The following is an 18,908-nucleotide window of genomic DNA, read 5'->3' on the forward strand; positions in this document are numbered from 1 at the left end:
GCGGCTCGTTTTTATAGTTATTCATTCTACCGTCCATTTCTTGTCCCGAATGGTCCATTTTTGTGCACAAGCTGAGCGCGAATTAGGGAGAATTTACTGTACTGTTTAATTCGGTCCAATATATTGTAACAAATATAAATGTTGGAAACTGGTAAAAAGTCGATCCAATATTTTAACAGCGACGCTTACTCTGTGTTCGACGAGTATACTCGTCGTCTCTCGATTCTCGCGACACATATAGGGTGCGCGCTCTGAGAAGGAGGCGCCACGGTGAACCGGTTAATCGGCGTTAAACATTTTTCTTATGCACTTTGTTCCGATGGGTCGCGCTCGTACCAGCCTCCGGAAGAGCGGAAATCGTTGGTTCATTGGCTGCCAATGTCGCGTAATGTTCTTTTTTTATTGTAAAATAATGCTTGGTCGCAGTTTTGGAAATCTGTTGCAGTTCCGTGCGGTAATGGAACAACTTAAACAAACTGTAGACGATAGTTCTATGAAGCGGCTCGATTCGACAGAACTTGTACAATTGTCGATGATTCGGTAAATATAGAAATTAGTATGTTGGTAAATGTTAATATGCACTCTGCTTTGGGAGAGTTTTCTGATATTACTTGTCCACTGGACTGCAGGTTTCACGAAGTTCTGAGAAAAATTAGTACAGCAAATTCTCCTCAATTTCAGTTTGTAAACGAAAATAGACAATTTGGGAAAAGGAGATATTTTATAGTTGCCGATTGCCAACAATTGTAAAAACAAGGTGCAAGGTTCGAATGATCGTGTCTCCTCTTCCCGAATTGTCCATTTCTGTGCGCAATCCGAGCGTCAGTTAGGGAGACATTACTATAATCGGCCGTATTCCGCGATGTCGAACGGTCGCAAAATACTTCGGTCGGGTAGGATTTCACGAAATTCCGTAGCAAAAGGGGGAAACTAATTTTCGAGTATTGTCGTAACGCGATGTGACAGTAAAATCGTTTTCAGTTAGGAGCGCGCTCCTGCAAGCTCTACAACGTTGACGAGTTAATCTACTTTATCATCTCTCTCCGCTCCTGCGAAAGTTTCGCCGGGGACAGTTCCGAAGGAGCACGCGTACAGCAATTTTTAGCCGTGTGCATAATTTAAGCCAAGTTCCCCTTCCGGAGTGATCGTAGAAAATTATTTCTCTATAATCCTCGAACAAATCCGATTTCGCTAATTGCATCTTCTCTTTTGTTTTCGCAGCCAACACTAGCCAATACGCGCATTACGTTTTTAATACCTTGGACCAGGATCACAGCGGTATTCTCAGCTTCGAGGTAAGTGGATTCGTTGATTAGTACTATGTATTTAGGATAATAGAGCGATTTGACTTTTTTTCGAAATATTTCGCACGCTCCTCGAGGGAGAATTACCCTTTTTTTTTCCTTTTCAATTGGATTTCTTTAGATCAGCTGGCGACGGTAATTTCAATCAATTGTGTTTCCGTTCGAAAATGATACGACACGAATTGAATACGACAGTCATATTTTCTGAAAATGTAACACGATGTTAACCCTTTGCACTCGGAACAGATTTTGCGAGCATTGCGATTTCGTTGCACAGAGGCGAATTGAAAGAAAAATCATTACGCTGCTCGAAAATTTTATAGGAGCCGATAAATAAAACGATTTTGGGTTTTCGATTATGCATTTTACGTGATTATTTTACAGTATGAAGGGAAATAATAATTAAAAAGAGATGCCACTTTGATATGAGTACATTGTGTGTCGCCGTATCGGCGACATCCGTGTGTAAAGAGTTAATCCTTTTTTCTTTCTATTTTTATATCATTTTTCACCTAATTCTTAGGACGCGTCTGCGTAATGAATCGAACTCGTACGCGGTTAAAGAGTTAATAAAATGATCGCTTTCAATCCGAAAGAAGGGGATGCCTTGCAACGATGGATGCCGATTGCGCGGTCTTGTGCAACCGTTCGCTCCTTGTACAATTAGTCCTCGGGACAATTGAATAGGCAAGTATGCGCGAAACAAATATCCGGCGAAGATTAATGCTAATTACCTGGCGGGGCTTCGATAATGAGCGGCCTAGTCCTAACTAAGTTTTCCAATCAATAATCAGGGCCGAATTAATCGATGATTCGCGGTTAATTTGCAGATCGATGTTCCATTGGTCCCCTCCTCTCCCTCTCTCTTCGAGTCACTCTCTCTCACTCTCTCTCTTCGAGTCACTCTCTCTCACTCTCTCTCTTCGAGTCTCTCGCTCGCTCTCTCTCTCTCTCTTTCTTCGAGTTACTCTCTCACACACTCTCTCTCTCTTCGAGTCTCTCTCTCACACTCTCTCTCTCTAAGTCTCTCTCCCCCTCTCTCGCTCTCTCTCCCACTCTCTGAATTTCTCTCTCTCTTTCTCGCTCTCTCTCCCTCTTTCTCGCTCTCTCTCCCTCTCTCTCGCTCTCTCTCACTCTCTCCCCCCCTCTGTGAGTCTCTCTCTCACCCTTTCCCTCTCTCTGAATCTCTCTCTCCCTCTCTCTCGCACTCTCTCACTTTCTCTCCCCCTCTGTGAGTCTCTCTCTCACTCTTTCCCTCTCTCTGAATCTCTCTCTCCCTCTCTTCCTCGCTCTCTGTCGTTCTCTCTCGCGCTTTCTCTCTCTATCTATCTCTCTATCTACCTATCTCTCTCTCTCTCTCCCTCTCTCCTGTTTACGATTTTCCACTAGAGAAATAAAAAGACCAGACGAAGTCGTCGGAGGATAATTACGAACGAACACAATTATCTCTGGTGGCTTCAGACTGAAAATGTACTTTGTGTAATTAGCCCTCGAGTTGCTCCAAACTCGCACATTACCGTGGCTCTCCGCGCAGCCAACATTTTCCTCGTTCATTCTTCTCCTCTACTTTCGCGCACGATAAAGTTTTTACACTCACCTTTGACGTCCAACTCCATTTAATTAAGTCTTTCTATCAGATTCTTTTACCCCGAATTATTTCGAAAATAATACACGGCGATTGGTTGACGCGCGACGGATCGTAGAAACAAAAACGCGGGGCGGGGAGGAGGGGGGCGAGGAACAAATGTAACGGAATATTAAAAAAATATTTGCCTAAATGACACCTATAACACGGCGGGCGCGCGACAATAAAAAGCAGTGGCACGTTTTAAGCTATGACGCGTTCGTCGTCACGGTTCGCGCGTTAACTCTTTCGCCGGGCTACAAATCTGTGAAAACACGTCTGCAAAAGCCATAAAAAGAATACTGCAAGAAACATGGTCGCATCAACTACAATTGAAGGATCCGCAGCGGAGAGTTGGATCAGCTCCGTATTCTACGCACGGTTTTTACCGTGCGTCCTATTTCATGCGAAATAGGTGATTTTTCACTTAATCTGGAAAGGGGACAGTTTCGAGCACGTAATAAATGTTGTGGTCGCCCGGTAGTTTTGTGTGTTCGCTACGTTTGGTGCAACGAACGGGTGGGTACTTTCATGAGCTTCGTCGATGCGCGATTTAGTATTCCCGAAACAATGTTTTCGGTATTGCGAAAAATCCTCGACCACGGAGAGAATTAAATTCTATTTATTAGAACAATCAGAAGCACGCGTGTACCACTTATACCGTGAAAGTTTATCAACTCGAATATTAGTCTATGTTATAAAAAAGCACGTTCGATTTTTTCGTATTTTAATCGGTACTCGATTTTTTATCGTATTCTGTTCGTTCACCCAAATAACTCGCGTAATATATTTTTTTGGTAACTATTTGTCCTTTGAAACAGTTATTGCCGAATAACATAGTGTTAACTTGCTTAAAAAATTGAGTATATTCTTTTGGTGACTATTTGTCTTTTGTTACAGTTATATTGCCGAATAACATAGTGTTAACTTGCTTAAAAAATTGAATATATTTTTTTGGTAACTATTAGTCCTTTGAAACAGTTATTGCCGAATCTTGTCAAATCGAGATTGATATGATTCCGATGGAATATAATTAACTGTGTTAATTACATATTAGTTTCATCACATTTTAGTATAATACGATTAAATTTGAAATAAACGAAAGGATCATCGAGGCAAATTTAACCGCGGTTTCCGGTTCGTAGTCGTATATAACGATGAAACGAGGTGATTACAGATTATGTGCACGATCATGATTATAGCACCCTGCGCAGCCGGTTTGGTTTCAAAGGAGTTCGCATTCAAAGTCAACGCGACTGTGAGATACGTGGCACATCTATCTCAGCAAATCGGGTAACTTAATACGATGGAGACGGCACGGGTCCCATTAATAACTAAGCAAGAGTTAAACACGTTCGGGGATCAAAAGACTTTTCTATTCTGTCGCGTACAGTTGCGATAAATTTATTAAAATTCGACTGAGTGACTCGAATAATTTTTGTTGATAAAAGTCGAACGAATTACGGCCCTATTTTCTAAATGCAAATTTTGGCACTGAGAAACCGTGCGATGCGGTAAAAAAGATAATGCTAACTTTCACGATCCAATTTCCGCGTTTTGTACGTTCTCTTATTTCGCGCGGCATCCATTTGTGTAATTCGACACTTTTTAGAAATTTAGCTACCTTGTACCTGCATACAATTATTCACAAAATTGAGCGTGCACCTTTTAAAACGCGATAACTTTTTTAAAATTGGACCAAGTGGCTTAAATTTTTTTTAGGTGATAGAGGAACTAGTCTACGATGGCTAAAATGTATTTTCTTTTTAATTTTGCTATTAGTTAGGATAATAAAGAAAAATAAAAAAACTCTCCTTTTTTATCTTTTTTATCCGAGCCTGCAACGGAAATTTAAAAAATGCTTCTCGCAGATCTCGGTAATTGATATGCGTGCTGAAAATTTGGTCAAAATCGGTTATCCCAGAATCGAACTGCGGGCGTTGAAAGATTTAAAAAACTGCAGAAAACTGCAGATTTCTATTAATTTTTGGTCAAAATCGCGATAAAACTGCGATTTTTGCCATCTTTAATTTGTAATATCGACTCGTAACAACGTCGACCGATCTCGATAAAATGTTTAGCACGCGCATAAGTTACCAAAATGAACAAAGAGCCATTTCTTAAATTTTCGTTATAGGCTCGGATAAAAAAGTTACAAAAAAACAAGAAGTTTTTACTTTTCCCTCTCATTCCAAGTAATAGCAAAATTTACAAAAAAGCATTTCAGTCATCCTCTAATAGACTAGTCTCGTTATCATCTAAAAAAGAAAAGAAGAAAATTCAAATCGCTCGGTCCAGTTTTAAAAAAGTTATAACGTTTTAAAAGGTTAAATTTTGCGAGGAACTGTGTGCAGGTTATACATACTTCTCGTGTAACGAGGTTGCTAAATTTCTCAAAATTGTCGAATTACACAAATTGGTGCCGCGCGAAATAAAAGAACGTACAAAACGTGGAAATTGGATCGTGAAAGTTAACATTATCCTTTTTTACTGCATTACACGGTTTCTCAGTGCCGAAATTTGCATTTAGAAAATAGGGCTCCAATTATTCGACCTTATTCCATCCCTCGCGTGCATTTCGGGCTAAAATTTTAAGCTTTATATTCGAATTAATTTCGCGGCGCTCGGAGAACATGTCCACCTTTGCTTCATCAATCTCTTCATCTACCATTAATTCTTGAATATCTTGAAGTTTCATATCGTCGGAGCCTTTTCCAAGAGACTTAGCAAGCTCTGATATCGGTTATTTATATTTTCGTTTATATTTATTTACATTTTCATACTATATCTTTTTCTGCTAAAACGACAGATCCTTTTTTTTATACGTACGGTCCTTTTACCGTTTTCGTTCCTGGAATTCATTGTACGCTGAAGCCGTTTGTTACCCGAGTCGTTTACGAGGCACACTTAAAGCAATCATGCCGCCGGTCGAACACAAACTGGTAGATTCTAGTATTATGGCATAAGATTGCATTGCTGCATTAACCTTTTGTTAGGAGGGCAGCCGAAGTATCATTTCCTTGCTGAAGACTGGAGTAACCACGGAAACAATTCTGATCGAAAATGATTTAACGCAAAGGGTTAAAGCAACGTTATTTCGTAGCTTTGCTAAGAGTGAGCTGCTTGCGATCCGTATTTTGCACGCGATGCTGGTTGCAATTTGCAATAATTTGAGCTCAGATTGCGCACAAAAATGGACAATTTGAGTTGTGAAGATACGATTATTCGAGCCTATATAGTTGTTGACAATCGATGACTATAAAAACGAGTCGCAAGGCTCGAATAATCGGATCTTCTTTTCGCAAATTGCCCACTTTCGTGCACAATCTGAGCGCGAATTAGGGGGATTTTACTGTAATTTCCAAGAATCCTAACTAGATCGATAACGACGCGACTAAAAATCGATGCGACTAGAAATCTCAAGAAGAACAGAAGAAGAAAAAGAAAGGAAAGAGAAGAGAAAGACGGATAAAATCACGTCGTTTCGTTGTTTCTAGCGGCGTATCGTATCTTCTTTTCGCAAATCGTTCATTTTTGTTTACAAGCTGAAGCGTGTAGCTGTTAAAATATTGGGATCGACTTTTTACTAGTTTCCAAAATTTATATTCGTTAAAAAATATTTCACCGAATCAAACAGTACAGTAAATTTTCCCTAATTAATGTTTAGTTTGTACACAAAAGTGGACATTTTGCAAAGAAGAGATACGATTATTCGAGCCTCGCGCCTCGTTTTTATAGTTATTGACAATCGATTACTATAAAAACGAGTCGCAAGGTTCGAATAATCGTATCTTCTTTTCGCAAATGGTTCATTTTTGTTTACAAGCTGAAGCGTGTAGCTGTTAAAATATTGGGATCGACATTTTACTAGTTTCCAAAATTTATATTCGTTAAAAAATATTTCACCGAATCAAACAGTACAGTAAATTTTCCCTAATTAATGTTTAGTTTGTACACAAAAGTGGACATTTTGCAAAGAGGAGATACGATTATTCGAGCCTCGCGCCTCGTTTTTATAGTTATTGACAATCGATTACTATAAAAACGAGTCGCAAGGTTCGAATAATCGTATCTTCTTTTCGCAAATTGTTCATTTTTGTTTACAAGCTGAAGCCTGTCGCTGTTAAAATATTGGGATCGACATTTTACTAGTTTCCAAAATTTATATTCGTTAAAAAATATTTCACCGAATCAAACAGTACAGTAAATTCTCCCTAATTAATGTTCAGTTTGTACACAATAGTGGACATTTTGCAAAGAGGAGATACGATTATTCGAGCCTGGCGCCTCGTTTTTATAGTTGTTGACAATCGATGACTATAAAAACGAATCGCAAGGTTCGAATAATCGTATCTTTTTTTCGCAAATTGTTCATTTTTGTTTACAAGCTGAAGCCTGTCGCTGTTAAAATATTGGGATCGACATTTTACTAGTTTCCAAAATTTATATTCGTTAAAAAATATTTCACCGAATCAAACAGTACAGTAAATTTTCCCTAATTAATGTTCAGTTTGTACACAATAGTGGACATTTTGCAAAGAAGAGATACGATTATTCGAGCCTCGCGCCTCGTTTTTATAGTTATTGACAATCGATTACTATAAAAACGAGTCGCAAGGTTCGAATAATCGTATCTTCTTTTCGCAAATTGTTCATTTTTGTTTACAAGCTGAAGCCTGTCGCTGTTAAAATATTGGGATCGACTTTTTACCAGTTTCCAAAATTTATATTTGTTACAAAATATTTCACCGAATCAAACAGTACAGTAAATTCTCCCTAATTGTCGCTCAGCTTGTACACAAAAGTGGACATTTTGCAAAGAGGAGATACGATTATTCGAGCCTTACCCCTCGTTTTTCTAATTGTTAACAATCGGCAACTATAAAAACGAGACACAAAGCTCGAACAATCGTATCCCCTCTCCCCAAATTGTTCACTCCTGTTTACAAGCCAAGGGAAACTTCGGGGAGAATTTACTGTATTTTGTTGTACGGGGGACGCCTATAATTTCTCCACGGTCCATATACCGCGCGATGAATGGCAGCTTTCTGATCAGATGATCCAAAGTAAGAAGATTAAGGGCAATCTTCGTTTATAGCCCGTAACGTGGACCAACAGATTTCGCTACCGCGATCCATCCGAAAGTTAGTCGGCCATTGGTCCAGCAACAGTTTCGAGCGATATAAGCTGCTATCAAGTTCAATCGCATTACGAACCTCGGGATCCGGGGATCTTTGCGAATGCGAGAAGATTACCACCTCCGGCTTCTTTATAGCACGATACTTTTTGTCGGCCGATATTCATCCGACGATGACACGACTCCTCCATCTTCGAGTCCTCCTTTGAACCCTCTCACGCCATCCTCGCGCGAATTCATTGCCTCCTTCGGACACGGTCGAAGTGTCCGGCTACTTTCACCTTAATCGCATTACCCTCGCAAGCCTCCGCGTTGCTGTTCTAATCTCTGACAGTTTTCGAAATTCTCGGGCCACCGGTATAGCCGCTGTGCCACGGTCCAATTAACAAGCAGAAGATCCCTTAACGGCGGATATTCGAAGCCCATTAGTAACACAGTAAATTCTCTCCAATTGTCCCTCGGCTTGTAAACAAAAATATTTGCCTCTTGCTTGATGTTTATAAATATTTATGAGCAAATTTGTTCGATGCGATTACGAGAATAGGTTTTGTAGGATAAAGTACAGTAAAGTCTCTCCAATTGTCCCTCAGTTTGTAGATAAAAATATTTGCTTCTTTCTTGATATTTACAAATATTTACGTCCAAATTTGACAGTGCGATTACGAGAATGTCTGTAATAGGTTGAATCGATTGCGTTAGTTAAATTGGAGCTTTGTAGAACAAAAGTACAGTAAATTCTCTCCAATTGTCCCTCAACTTGCAGACAAAATATTTGCTTGTTGCTTGATATTAAAAATATTTATGACCTTCGTACGATGCGATTATAAGAATATATGTAATAGATTGTAGAACGAAGTACAATAAATTCTCTCCAATTGTCCCTTAGCTTGTAGACAAAAATATTTGCTTCTTTCTTGATATTTACAAATATTTACGTCCAAATTTGACAGTGCGAATACGAGAATGTCTGTAATAGGTTGAATCGATTGCGTTTGTTAAATTGGAGCTTTGTAGAACAAAAGTACAGTAAACTCTCTCCAATTGTCCCTCAACTTGCAGACAAAATATTTGCTTGTTGTTTGAAATTTAAAAATATTTATGACCTTCGTACGATGCGATTATAAGAATATATGTAATAGATTGTAGAACGAAGTACAATAAATTCTCTCCAATTATCCCTCAGCTTGTAAACAAAAATATTTGCCTCTTGCTTGATATTTACAAATATTTACAATATTATATATAGATATTTACAAATTTACACAATACGATTACAAGAATATCTGTAATAGATTGAATTAATCTCATTAATTAAACTAGAGTTTCGTAGAACAAACTACAGCAAAATTCTCTCCAATTGTCTCTCAGCTTCTAAGCAAAGATAAACAATTTAGCAAGAGGAACAATTGACGGAACAATGAATTTTTATGGAACACAGATACTGTTCAAAGCAACCGGCGCTAACAATATTCAAAATAACTTATAGTCTTAATAAACTAAAGGCAATGCAAGGATACCAATTAATGCAAGTTTTTAGCACGTCACATTTCATGCACATATTCTAGTCGTAAATGCATAGAATTTCCGGTTTAATCGTCATAATGGAAACGAAACGTGGAAACCGGCAGCATTTAGTGCTACATCTAGCTACAAACTGCTACATTACACCGATGTACATTACATTGCTACATCACGCTGCTACTTTGCACCATGGTACAATCCGCGGAATGACTGCAATTTTGCGGTAGCAACGGCGAAGAAAAAAGAAAACTGTCGTCGGTAAATTGCCGCCGGTATCGGATCCGGGGTTCAATGTCCGGTAAACGGTTGTTTTTAGACATTGTCGCCGGCATTTAATTAGAGTTCCATCGGACGGCGTTATTTGGTCCGGTCCCGCGTACGTCACGGTCCGGTCTATCCGATGGGTCGGTCGCTCGTTCAAAGACACGTTCGATTCCCCGCGCGTCAACTTCCGGTTTTAACGCGGCCGCGTACGGAAGCTTGCGCGCGCGTGTATATTTACGTACGCGGGACACACCGGGGCCGCGACTGTAAGCATTACAACGGCAACCTAGGAATTCCTCATTCACAAATACAAGACCGCGTTTACATTAGATCTAATTGCAAACAGCGATGCTCTCGCCGGGAATAAATAGCGATTGTTGATTTAGGCTGCCGTGAACGGGTCAACACAGAGAGGACAGAACATGGAACAAGATTTCAATTCGGCGTAAACCGATTCGAACACAAAAAGCCCGACCAACGTCGGTCCGTCACGGAAATTGCAACGATCTTGTACAAACTTCGAAATTGTCCCGGAGAAAGAGTGACGACGGAAAGATATCGCCGGAAGCATCGAGAACGCGAATAAATTTTTATGTAACTTTTGTTTGTTGCACGCGAGGGCAGGTAAATTTAATCTTTGTTAAGAATCCGATATACAAGGTGTCCCAAAAATGTCTCGCAATCTGGAAATGGCGGAAATGGGAATTTCTTCGGATCATTTGAAGCAACTTTTTCCTTTGCGAAAATTTTCTCCGAGGCACCGTTAACGAGTTATTAACGAAAAACAGTGACCAATGAGAATCGAGTACGGCTGACGCGAGGCGGCCTAGCCAACCAGCGCACGAAGCCCAGTTCCGCTCATTGGCTCGGTCGCCTCCCGCCAGTCGAGCTCGCCTCTCATTGGTCACTGTTTTTCGTTAATAACTCGTTAACGGTGCCTCGGAGAAAATTTTTTTAAAGAAAAAAGTTGCTTCGAATGACCTGAGGAATCCGCCACTTTCGGATTGCGAGACATTTTTGGGACACCCTGTATAGCAACGTTGCAATCTATCGATTATTGCCACCGTGAAGATTATGGTAGGAGAAGCGGTGACCGTTGCTCGCGCGTTTTGTCTAAAACAAATGATACTCTCCGCCCTTATTACTTAACTTCCGCCTCTTTATCACTTAACACACCTTTTCTGTCACTGAATATTTAACAATCTTCCATAAAGATTCAGAGAAACCGAGTTAAACGATGCTTTGTAAACGGTTAAGCAGTGGCGCCAGTTAACTCGATGACGAGTATACTCGTCGAACACAGAGTCGCATATTAGAATATTATAAAATTAACAATTTTAATACCAATGTAAATAATTTATTACCAATACGTTTCTCTTTTCACTGAAATTACTATTTAAACAGCCATTGATAGCTACTTTTTACGCGCGACGAATATTCTCGTCGAACACCGAGTCGCTATTAGAATATTATAAAATTAACAATATTAATACTAATGTTAATAATTTATTATCAATCTTTTTACGCGCGACGAGTATACTCGTCGTGACACGGCCAACTGTTTGAGCTGGTATACTACGCTAAAACGGTATGCTAAGCGAGAAAATATATGGACGATAAGAGACTATAAGGATGCGAAGGAACGAAGATAAAGAGACCGAAGGAAGTACGATGGAAATAATGGAGGGCGGCGGAGGGGGGGAAGGGAAGGTATCGAGGAAGCGAAGGAATTTGAATATCTGGGATACGTGAGGCAATGGGCGGGTGGTTAGGGGCTGCAGGTGTGAGATGTAGAGTAAGTAGATGAAGCATAGTTATGAGAAAGGTGAGGCGAGACGAACAGGAAAAAGAATGGCCCACGGTTCAGCGGCTGAGAGGCACGAGGTTGTTTAATCTACTCGCGGTGAACGTGGCGAACGTTTCGAGCGGGACCACGAGGGTGGAGAGCTGCGGAGAATATTTTCGACGTTTCGGATTAGGATAAGGAACAGCCGAAGTACGTCGTGGAGGAAGGACTGGTTCGAAGGAGAAATTGGTGGAGGGGAGCAAAAGTAAATTGCCGGGAGAGAGAATGTTGCCGGGCGAGGCAACGCGGAACCGGGATAAGAAAGAATCAGTGTGGAAGGAAAGGAAAAAGAAGTTTTATGAAGAGAATACTGCGAGGGTGTGTGGTAACGCAGATATCGAGGGAGAGAAAAATAAGAACGGTTCTCTCTAGCTTCGCTTGCTTAGGGGAAACGGACAGTGGCATATTAGTGCAGAAAAGTTGTACGGAAATGGATCACGATAAATTCGCGTACAGCGAACTCGGCGAATACGGAAAGTTTTCGTCTCCTTTTCGATTTCTCTTTATCTCTGTGCGTGACGCGTACACCGCAAATTAACTTCCAAAATACTTTCCCTTATTTTCAATATTTTTCTACGGCGAAGTGGGGAATTGCAGTCTTTGAAAGTCCTTCTGCGTCAACGTTTAGGAAAAAGACTGAAACTACTGCGTAAACCTAATATGATAATGTCTCCCTAATTGACGCTCAGATTGCCCACAAAAATGGACAAATTGGGAAGAGAAGATACGATTATTGGATACTTGCGATTCATTTTTATAGTCACGAATTGTCAACAACTATAAAAACGAACTGCAAGGCTCGAATTATCGTAAGGAAAATAAGGATAATTAGGGAGAATTTGCTGCATTCCTTACACGATACAGTAATGTCTCCCTATTTTTGTGCAGAATCTGAGCGTCAATTAGGGAGACATTACTGTATCGTGTAAAGAATGCAGCAAATTCTCCCTAATTTTCCTTCAATTTGTAAACAAAATGGACAATTTGGGAAGAGAAGATACGATTATTCGATCCTTGCGGTTCATTTTTATAGTCACGAATTGTCAACAACTATAAAAACGAGCTGCAAGGCTCGAATAATCGTATCTCCTGTTCCAAATTGTCCATTTCTGTGCGCAATCTGAGCGCGAATTAGGGAGAATTTACTGTGTTGACCTCAAAATATTCTAAACATATTGAAATTTGAGAACATATTTTTGTTTCCACTAAAATTTCAATTTAAGTAGCCAATGGTTGCTGTGTTTTACGCACGACGAGTATACTCGTCGTGACACAAAATACAGTACTGTCTCCCTAACTGACGCTTAGATTGTGCAGAGAAATGGACAATTTGGGAACGGGAGATACGATTATTCCGGCTTTGTACTATGTTTTTATAATCGTTGACAATCGGTAACTATAAAAACGGGTCGCAAGGCTCAAATTCGCAAGGCTTCTCTTTCCAAATTGTCCATTTTTGTGCACAATCTGAGCGTCAATTAGGGAGACATTACTGTATCGTGTAAGGAATGCAGCAAATTCTCCCTAATTTTCCTTCAGTTTGTAAACAAAAATGGAGAATTTGTGAAGAAAATATACGATTATTCGTGCCTTGCACAACGTTTTTATAATTATTGACAATCTCCTCTTCCCAAATCATCGATGTTTGCTTACAAGCTGAAGCAAAATTGGAGAGAATTTACTGCAAATAGAACAAGAGCTTTGTTACGTCGCTACATTTTTATTTTATTACGTTCGTTAGTTACGGTCGCTAGTTGAATTCGTATTGAAATATAATTTCGACGTTGTTATTATATCGGATTCCATTTTATTTATATCTGATACGTTGTATCGATATATACATACAACGTCGCGCATACGTGTACACGTATATCACGCGCATCCGTACGTCATATACGTGTTCCCGTTAAAAATATGCTTTCCCGATGAAGTTTGATTTATCTGAAATACAAATAATAATCATACTTTCCGATCGTAGCAGAGACATCGCAAAAAGAAGAAAAAAGAAAATATTGCCCGCGCTCCACGATGCTCGACGAACGGCAAGAGGTTTTTCGAGTTTGACATACTTCTCTTTAAGGGCCGCTTTTGCCCCCCTCCCTGCAGGAACAGTCATATAGTTGAAATTGATTTACAGATTCGAAGAGTAGAAAACACCACCGCCGACACGATTTCCGGTTTCATGAATTTCGCGCGAGGCTTAACAAAGTCACGGCGAATTAAACAAAATTCGGCGAATCGGGGTCAAGGATCGAAGAAATCCAGGGAAACGGGAGTAGCTGAAATAAGCAAGGTAGAATATTGCAAAGACGAGCGACGTTCGTAACGAGGAATAAAAAAAAGAAAAGAGAGTAAAAACGGCAAGAGCGGCCAGCACGGATCATAGACGAGAAAGAAAAAGCAAGCGTCGAGTGTGTGCGCGAACCCCTGAAAATAATGAATAAAAATATCCCGAAACCGTTCCGAAACTGTTTTTCAGTCGAATCCGATCAATGTAAATGAGTTTCCGCGTAAAAGGTGCCCGCTTTTAGCGTGCCCCTCGCGGAATTATGTTTGTATAGGTTATTGATTTTTCTTTGAAAGCTTCAAGCATTGTGCTGCCGGGTTTGTAAATAAAGCACGGAACGTCCGCCCCTTTCTTGTGCCTGTGTCCATAAGCCCTTCCGTGTCTAAAGTATATCCCGGAAGCAAATTCGTCCTGAAACCTGCAAAAAAAAGAGACCATCGCGCGTTTTATCCCCCGGTTAGATTCGCCGTGGAACCGCCGGCCATCCGTTACCAACGAACACCAACAATACTGTGCATTCTCCGGCGACTAGGCGCATACTTCCGCGTAGAAAATACCGTCATAACTCGATTCGCCGTAATTGAAGCGTTTACTAATCCAATTTGTCCCGCGAACGTGAACCCCAAAGTGCTTTCGATCGTGTCGTATACACGCTGTGAATCATGTCACCGGCCGCCATTGCTAATTCCTTTTGCTGTTTTCAATTACGCGACGTCCGACCGAAGAAGTCGATCCCTTCAACGACCGCAGTAAATTCTCCCTAATTGACGCTAGGATCGTAGACAAAAAGTGGACAGTTTGGAAAGAGGAGACACGATTGTAGTAATTTCGCCCTAATACGCGCTCAAAAATGGACATTTTGGGAAAAGGAATTTATTTATATTTATATATATTTTATTTATTATATATTATATAATATAATTATTATATATTTATTTATTTATATTTATTATATTACATAATATATAATATTATATTATAATTTTATATTATATTATATATTTATTTATTTATATTTATTATATTATATAATATTATATTATATTTATATACATTTTTATATTTTATATCGGTTCCAAAATATTCCCAGCATCGAATTTTGCAATGACCTTTCAATAATTATGTTCGCAAAAGCATTGAAACCACTGAAACCTGAGATCAACTGTATAATCTACAGGATATCCCAAAATTATGGTATTTCCGTTAAATGAGGGATTCCTGAGGTGATTTGAAGCAACTTTTTCCTTTACAAAATTTTTCTCCGACGCTTCCTTAATGAATTATTAACGAAAAACCCTGACCAATGAGGGGCGAGGTCAGCTAGCGCGAGACGGCAGAGTCAATGGGCGGAACCGCGCTTCGTGCGCTGGTTGGCTCGGCCGCCGAGCGCCAGCCCTAGCTCGCCGCTCATTGGTCAGTGTTTTTCGTTAATAACTCGTTAACGGTACCTCGGAGAAAAATTTTGTAAAGGAGAAAGTTGCTTCAAATGATCTCAGGAACCTCTCACTTCCCGGAGCTACCATAATTTTGAGATGCTCTGTAGCAAAACACAAAACCATTGCAATCTTGTTTAACATAATTGTATATTATTTATGTGCGAACTAGTTCATCTTTGTACTCCCTTTAAAAAATTATTAACATACTCAAACGTCGAAAATTAATTACTTCCGAAGCTACCATTTTTCTTCCGAACGCCCGTAAGATCGCGTCACCGCGCGGCGCGGTATTTTCCAGAGCGAAGGGCGTAACTGGAAACTGTAAAATCGAACAGGAGGTTGTAACAAGCGAAACGAAAAATCCATGAAATTTTACGTCCGACACCTAAGTACGATTAAGTAGCGTTCTTGTTTCCTTTGAAGCTTCGTTGGCCGGAAGTTTTACGATTCGGCCTTTACGATTCGAATATTAGCAGAACCGGGATGACGCGTTGCGAGAGATTACAAACGGCATGGATTTCAGACGATTGTGTTCGGAAGTGATTCAAGCCGGAACAATGTGTTCCGACCAACGTGTGTTACATTCTTTTATTTAATATTTTCCCGCGGTACGGCTCGGCGGTCGCGCGGAACTAAATTGGAAAGTTGCGAACGCAGTTCCAGCGCGAATTTCTCATTTCTTGCGAAATTTCCGACGCGCCTGTAGGTCTCCCTTTACAGCAACTCGTCTCTTTATTTTTCAAAGACCGCACGCGTAGCCCGTTCTCTTTGGTTCCACCGTTTTATCTCGCGCAAGCTCTCTCGCTGTCCCCTCGCCCCTTTGCGTCGTCGCGAAATGCAATTTGCCGCGCTAACAGCCCCGACGCTCTGACGGACACAGCTTTTTGATATCAGGGTAATCATTAACCACCCAAGAACAACACGGTACAAGCCGCTGCGGTCCACGAGGATACCCCATTCTAGCCCCTCTAATTATTAAAGGCGGTCGGCCTTGTTCTCCCTTTCGTATCAGCTTACTTCTTTCGCGGACGATTCATTAGGGGACTTGACTCTCCTCGAATGAAACGAACATGCGGTAGAACTCGGCGAAACACCCGATTCTTCGGGTCTATTTCGACCCGAAATATTATATTTTATACTTTTATCCGAAATTATCGCATAGATTACAGTAAACTCTACCTAATTAATTAGACGCTAAGATTGTACAAAAAGATGGACGGATGATGAGGAGATGCGGTTACCGATTGTCAACCACTATGAACAACTATATAACAATTATAAAAATATATCGTATCTCCACTTTCTAAATTGTCCATTTTTGTGCACAGTCTGAGCGTCAATTAGGGTTAAATATTAATTAATATTAATATATACATATTATATTATATAATAATATCAGTATTAAGGTAATACATTATTAAGGTTATATAATATATTAATAATATAATAATATAATATATTATTAATATAATAACATAATTAATAATATAATATATTATTAATATTAAGGTTAAATATCATTTAATTAAATTTAATAAATTTAATAAAATTCAATTTACTGTACTGCTTTCGCGAATGTTTTATTAAAAGGACAGATTCTTTAAATTGGTTGCATTAAGAGGTACAAATATTCGTTTTTTATTTCTTTATTCATGAGGGTATACTTTATACAATTATTTTAACTTCAATCAAACCTATCAATTAATTAAATGAATAAACCTGTAAAGAGCGCCGATTTGAAATTGTGGAACGAATTACATAAAAATGTCAAGATCGAATGTCGAAACTAAAAAAACAATAGCGAAGACAATCTAATAAAAACGGAGAAAATTCGGACAAATATAATATTAAGAACACTTGTCTATAAAAAGAAAACTGATGTACTAGTTTCTTTTAAAAAGTTCTTACAATATCGCTTTATCGCTGTAGTCCTTTATTATTATTCTAAATTATTAAATTTATAATATTTATTATATTATGAATACATAATTTTACAGTTATTATTATATTATATATATACATATATATATTATTATGTTATATATATATTATTATATTATATAGGCAGCAATTTTACAGGTATTATTATTACAGCATTTATTATCAGCGCTTTATTACACGTTAAATACCGTAAATTGTGCGATCGTGTGAATACGATCGTATATATATATATATATATATATATTATTATATTATATATTATTATATATATTATACATATATTATTATATGTATTATTATATATATTATTATATTACATAGGCAGCAATTTTACAGGTATTATTATTACAGCATTTATTATCAGCGCTCTATTACACATTAAATACCATAAATTGTTTGATCGTATGAAGATCGCGTCGACGGATGTTTCTTACGGACTCGAAGTCGAGCTCGTCCGAGCGACAAGCAATCCATCAACGAAACAATTAACGACGAGATCGAAACCTTAAACGTAAGATTAACGGCGCGGGCGTGGCATGCGAAAGTGACCCTCGCCGATAACCTTCGTTTAGGGGGATGCGGCCGCGCATACTAATTCAGCGGCAGCCGACACTTTATGCTCCGCGGGCTGATCAAAGTTACCCTTTCGGCTAAACGTCGGCACAAACGCGTCACGAACGGAATCGAATTAAAAGAGGACGTGCCGCAGCTTCAAGCCGGTATTGTAACCGTAACCCAAATCAGATTCGGTCCTCAGCAACCCACTGGTAACCCGTATAGCCTTGGTAACTGGCTACCAGATGACGCAGAGAGAAACCCTGTTTACCCGCCGAGAGCGACCGCTCGCGCAAGCCGCGTTCGTTCCGTTTTAAGATCAACGGATCCAGCCCCCCTCCCCCCAACCCGCCTTCTTTATTATTGTTCTCCTTCTCTCCCTGTTATCCTCGTGTTTGTTATTGTTAATAACACGTCTGTTATTGTTAATAACCGGAGTTACCCCAGCCAACCGTGCGCCGCCATTTGCTGCGCGAACAGCGAGGGCGTAACCGAGGTAATTGCTTAACCACAAGCCCCCGGGGCTGTTTAATTAAGACCGATTCATACTTTCAATAGTTTTCATGTTTTTTTAGCGGGAGTAAGTGGGTCAGCGTTTTATTCGCTGGAAACGCGTTACATGTCGCATTGGGCTGTTCGACGGTCTTTCGAAAATTGTTCTTTTAATTGTTTTTCTTCCTTTTTTTTAATGGCGATATCGGTCGTAGTCGTTAATTGAAAATTCTTTGCGGTAATGTAATTCGATCGAGTCTTTTGATAATGTCGAAGAAATGATCTACCGATGTCTTTTGGTTTTTACCTTGAGATACATGAAACTAGAGTGACCGATTAAAACGGGGGAACAATGAAACGTATTTTCCTCCGTGAATAATTTTAATGAACCGAAAATATCGCAACGATATCCTCAAATTCGTCCAACGTTTTCGCAGAATTGTTTATTATCCATTTTATTTTATCGTATATAAATATAATAGTATAAAATCCGTAGCCGAA

General features: G+C 39.4%; 1 protein-coding gene across 1 annotated transcript in view; it reads left to right on the plus strand.

The window, feature by feature from the left end:
* Positions 1 to 18,908, plus strand: part of LOC117218625 (Kv channel-interacting protein 4) — an 81,377-nt gene that overhangs the window by 38,272 nt on the left and 24,197 nt on the right. Inside the window, 1 exon segment of the mRNA XM_033467163.2 lies at positions 1,222 to 1,295. Coding sequence (XP_033323054.1) covers positions 1,222 to 1,295 — 74 coding nt within the window.

This window comes from Megalopta genalis, chromosome 7, assembly GCF_051020955.1.
Source record: "Megalopta genalis isolate 19385.01 chromosome 7, iyMegGena1_principal, whole genome shotgun sequence".
Lineage (NCBI taxonomy): Eukaryota > Metazoa > Arthropoda > Insecta > Hymenoptera > Halictidae > Megalopta > Megalopta genalis.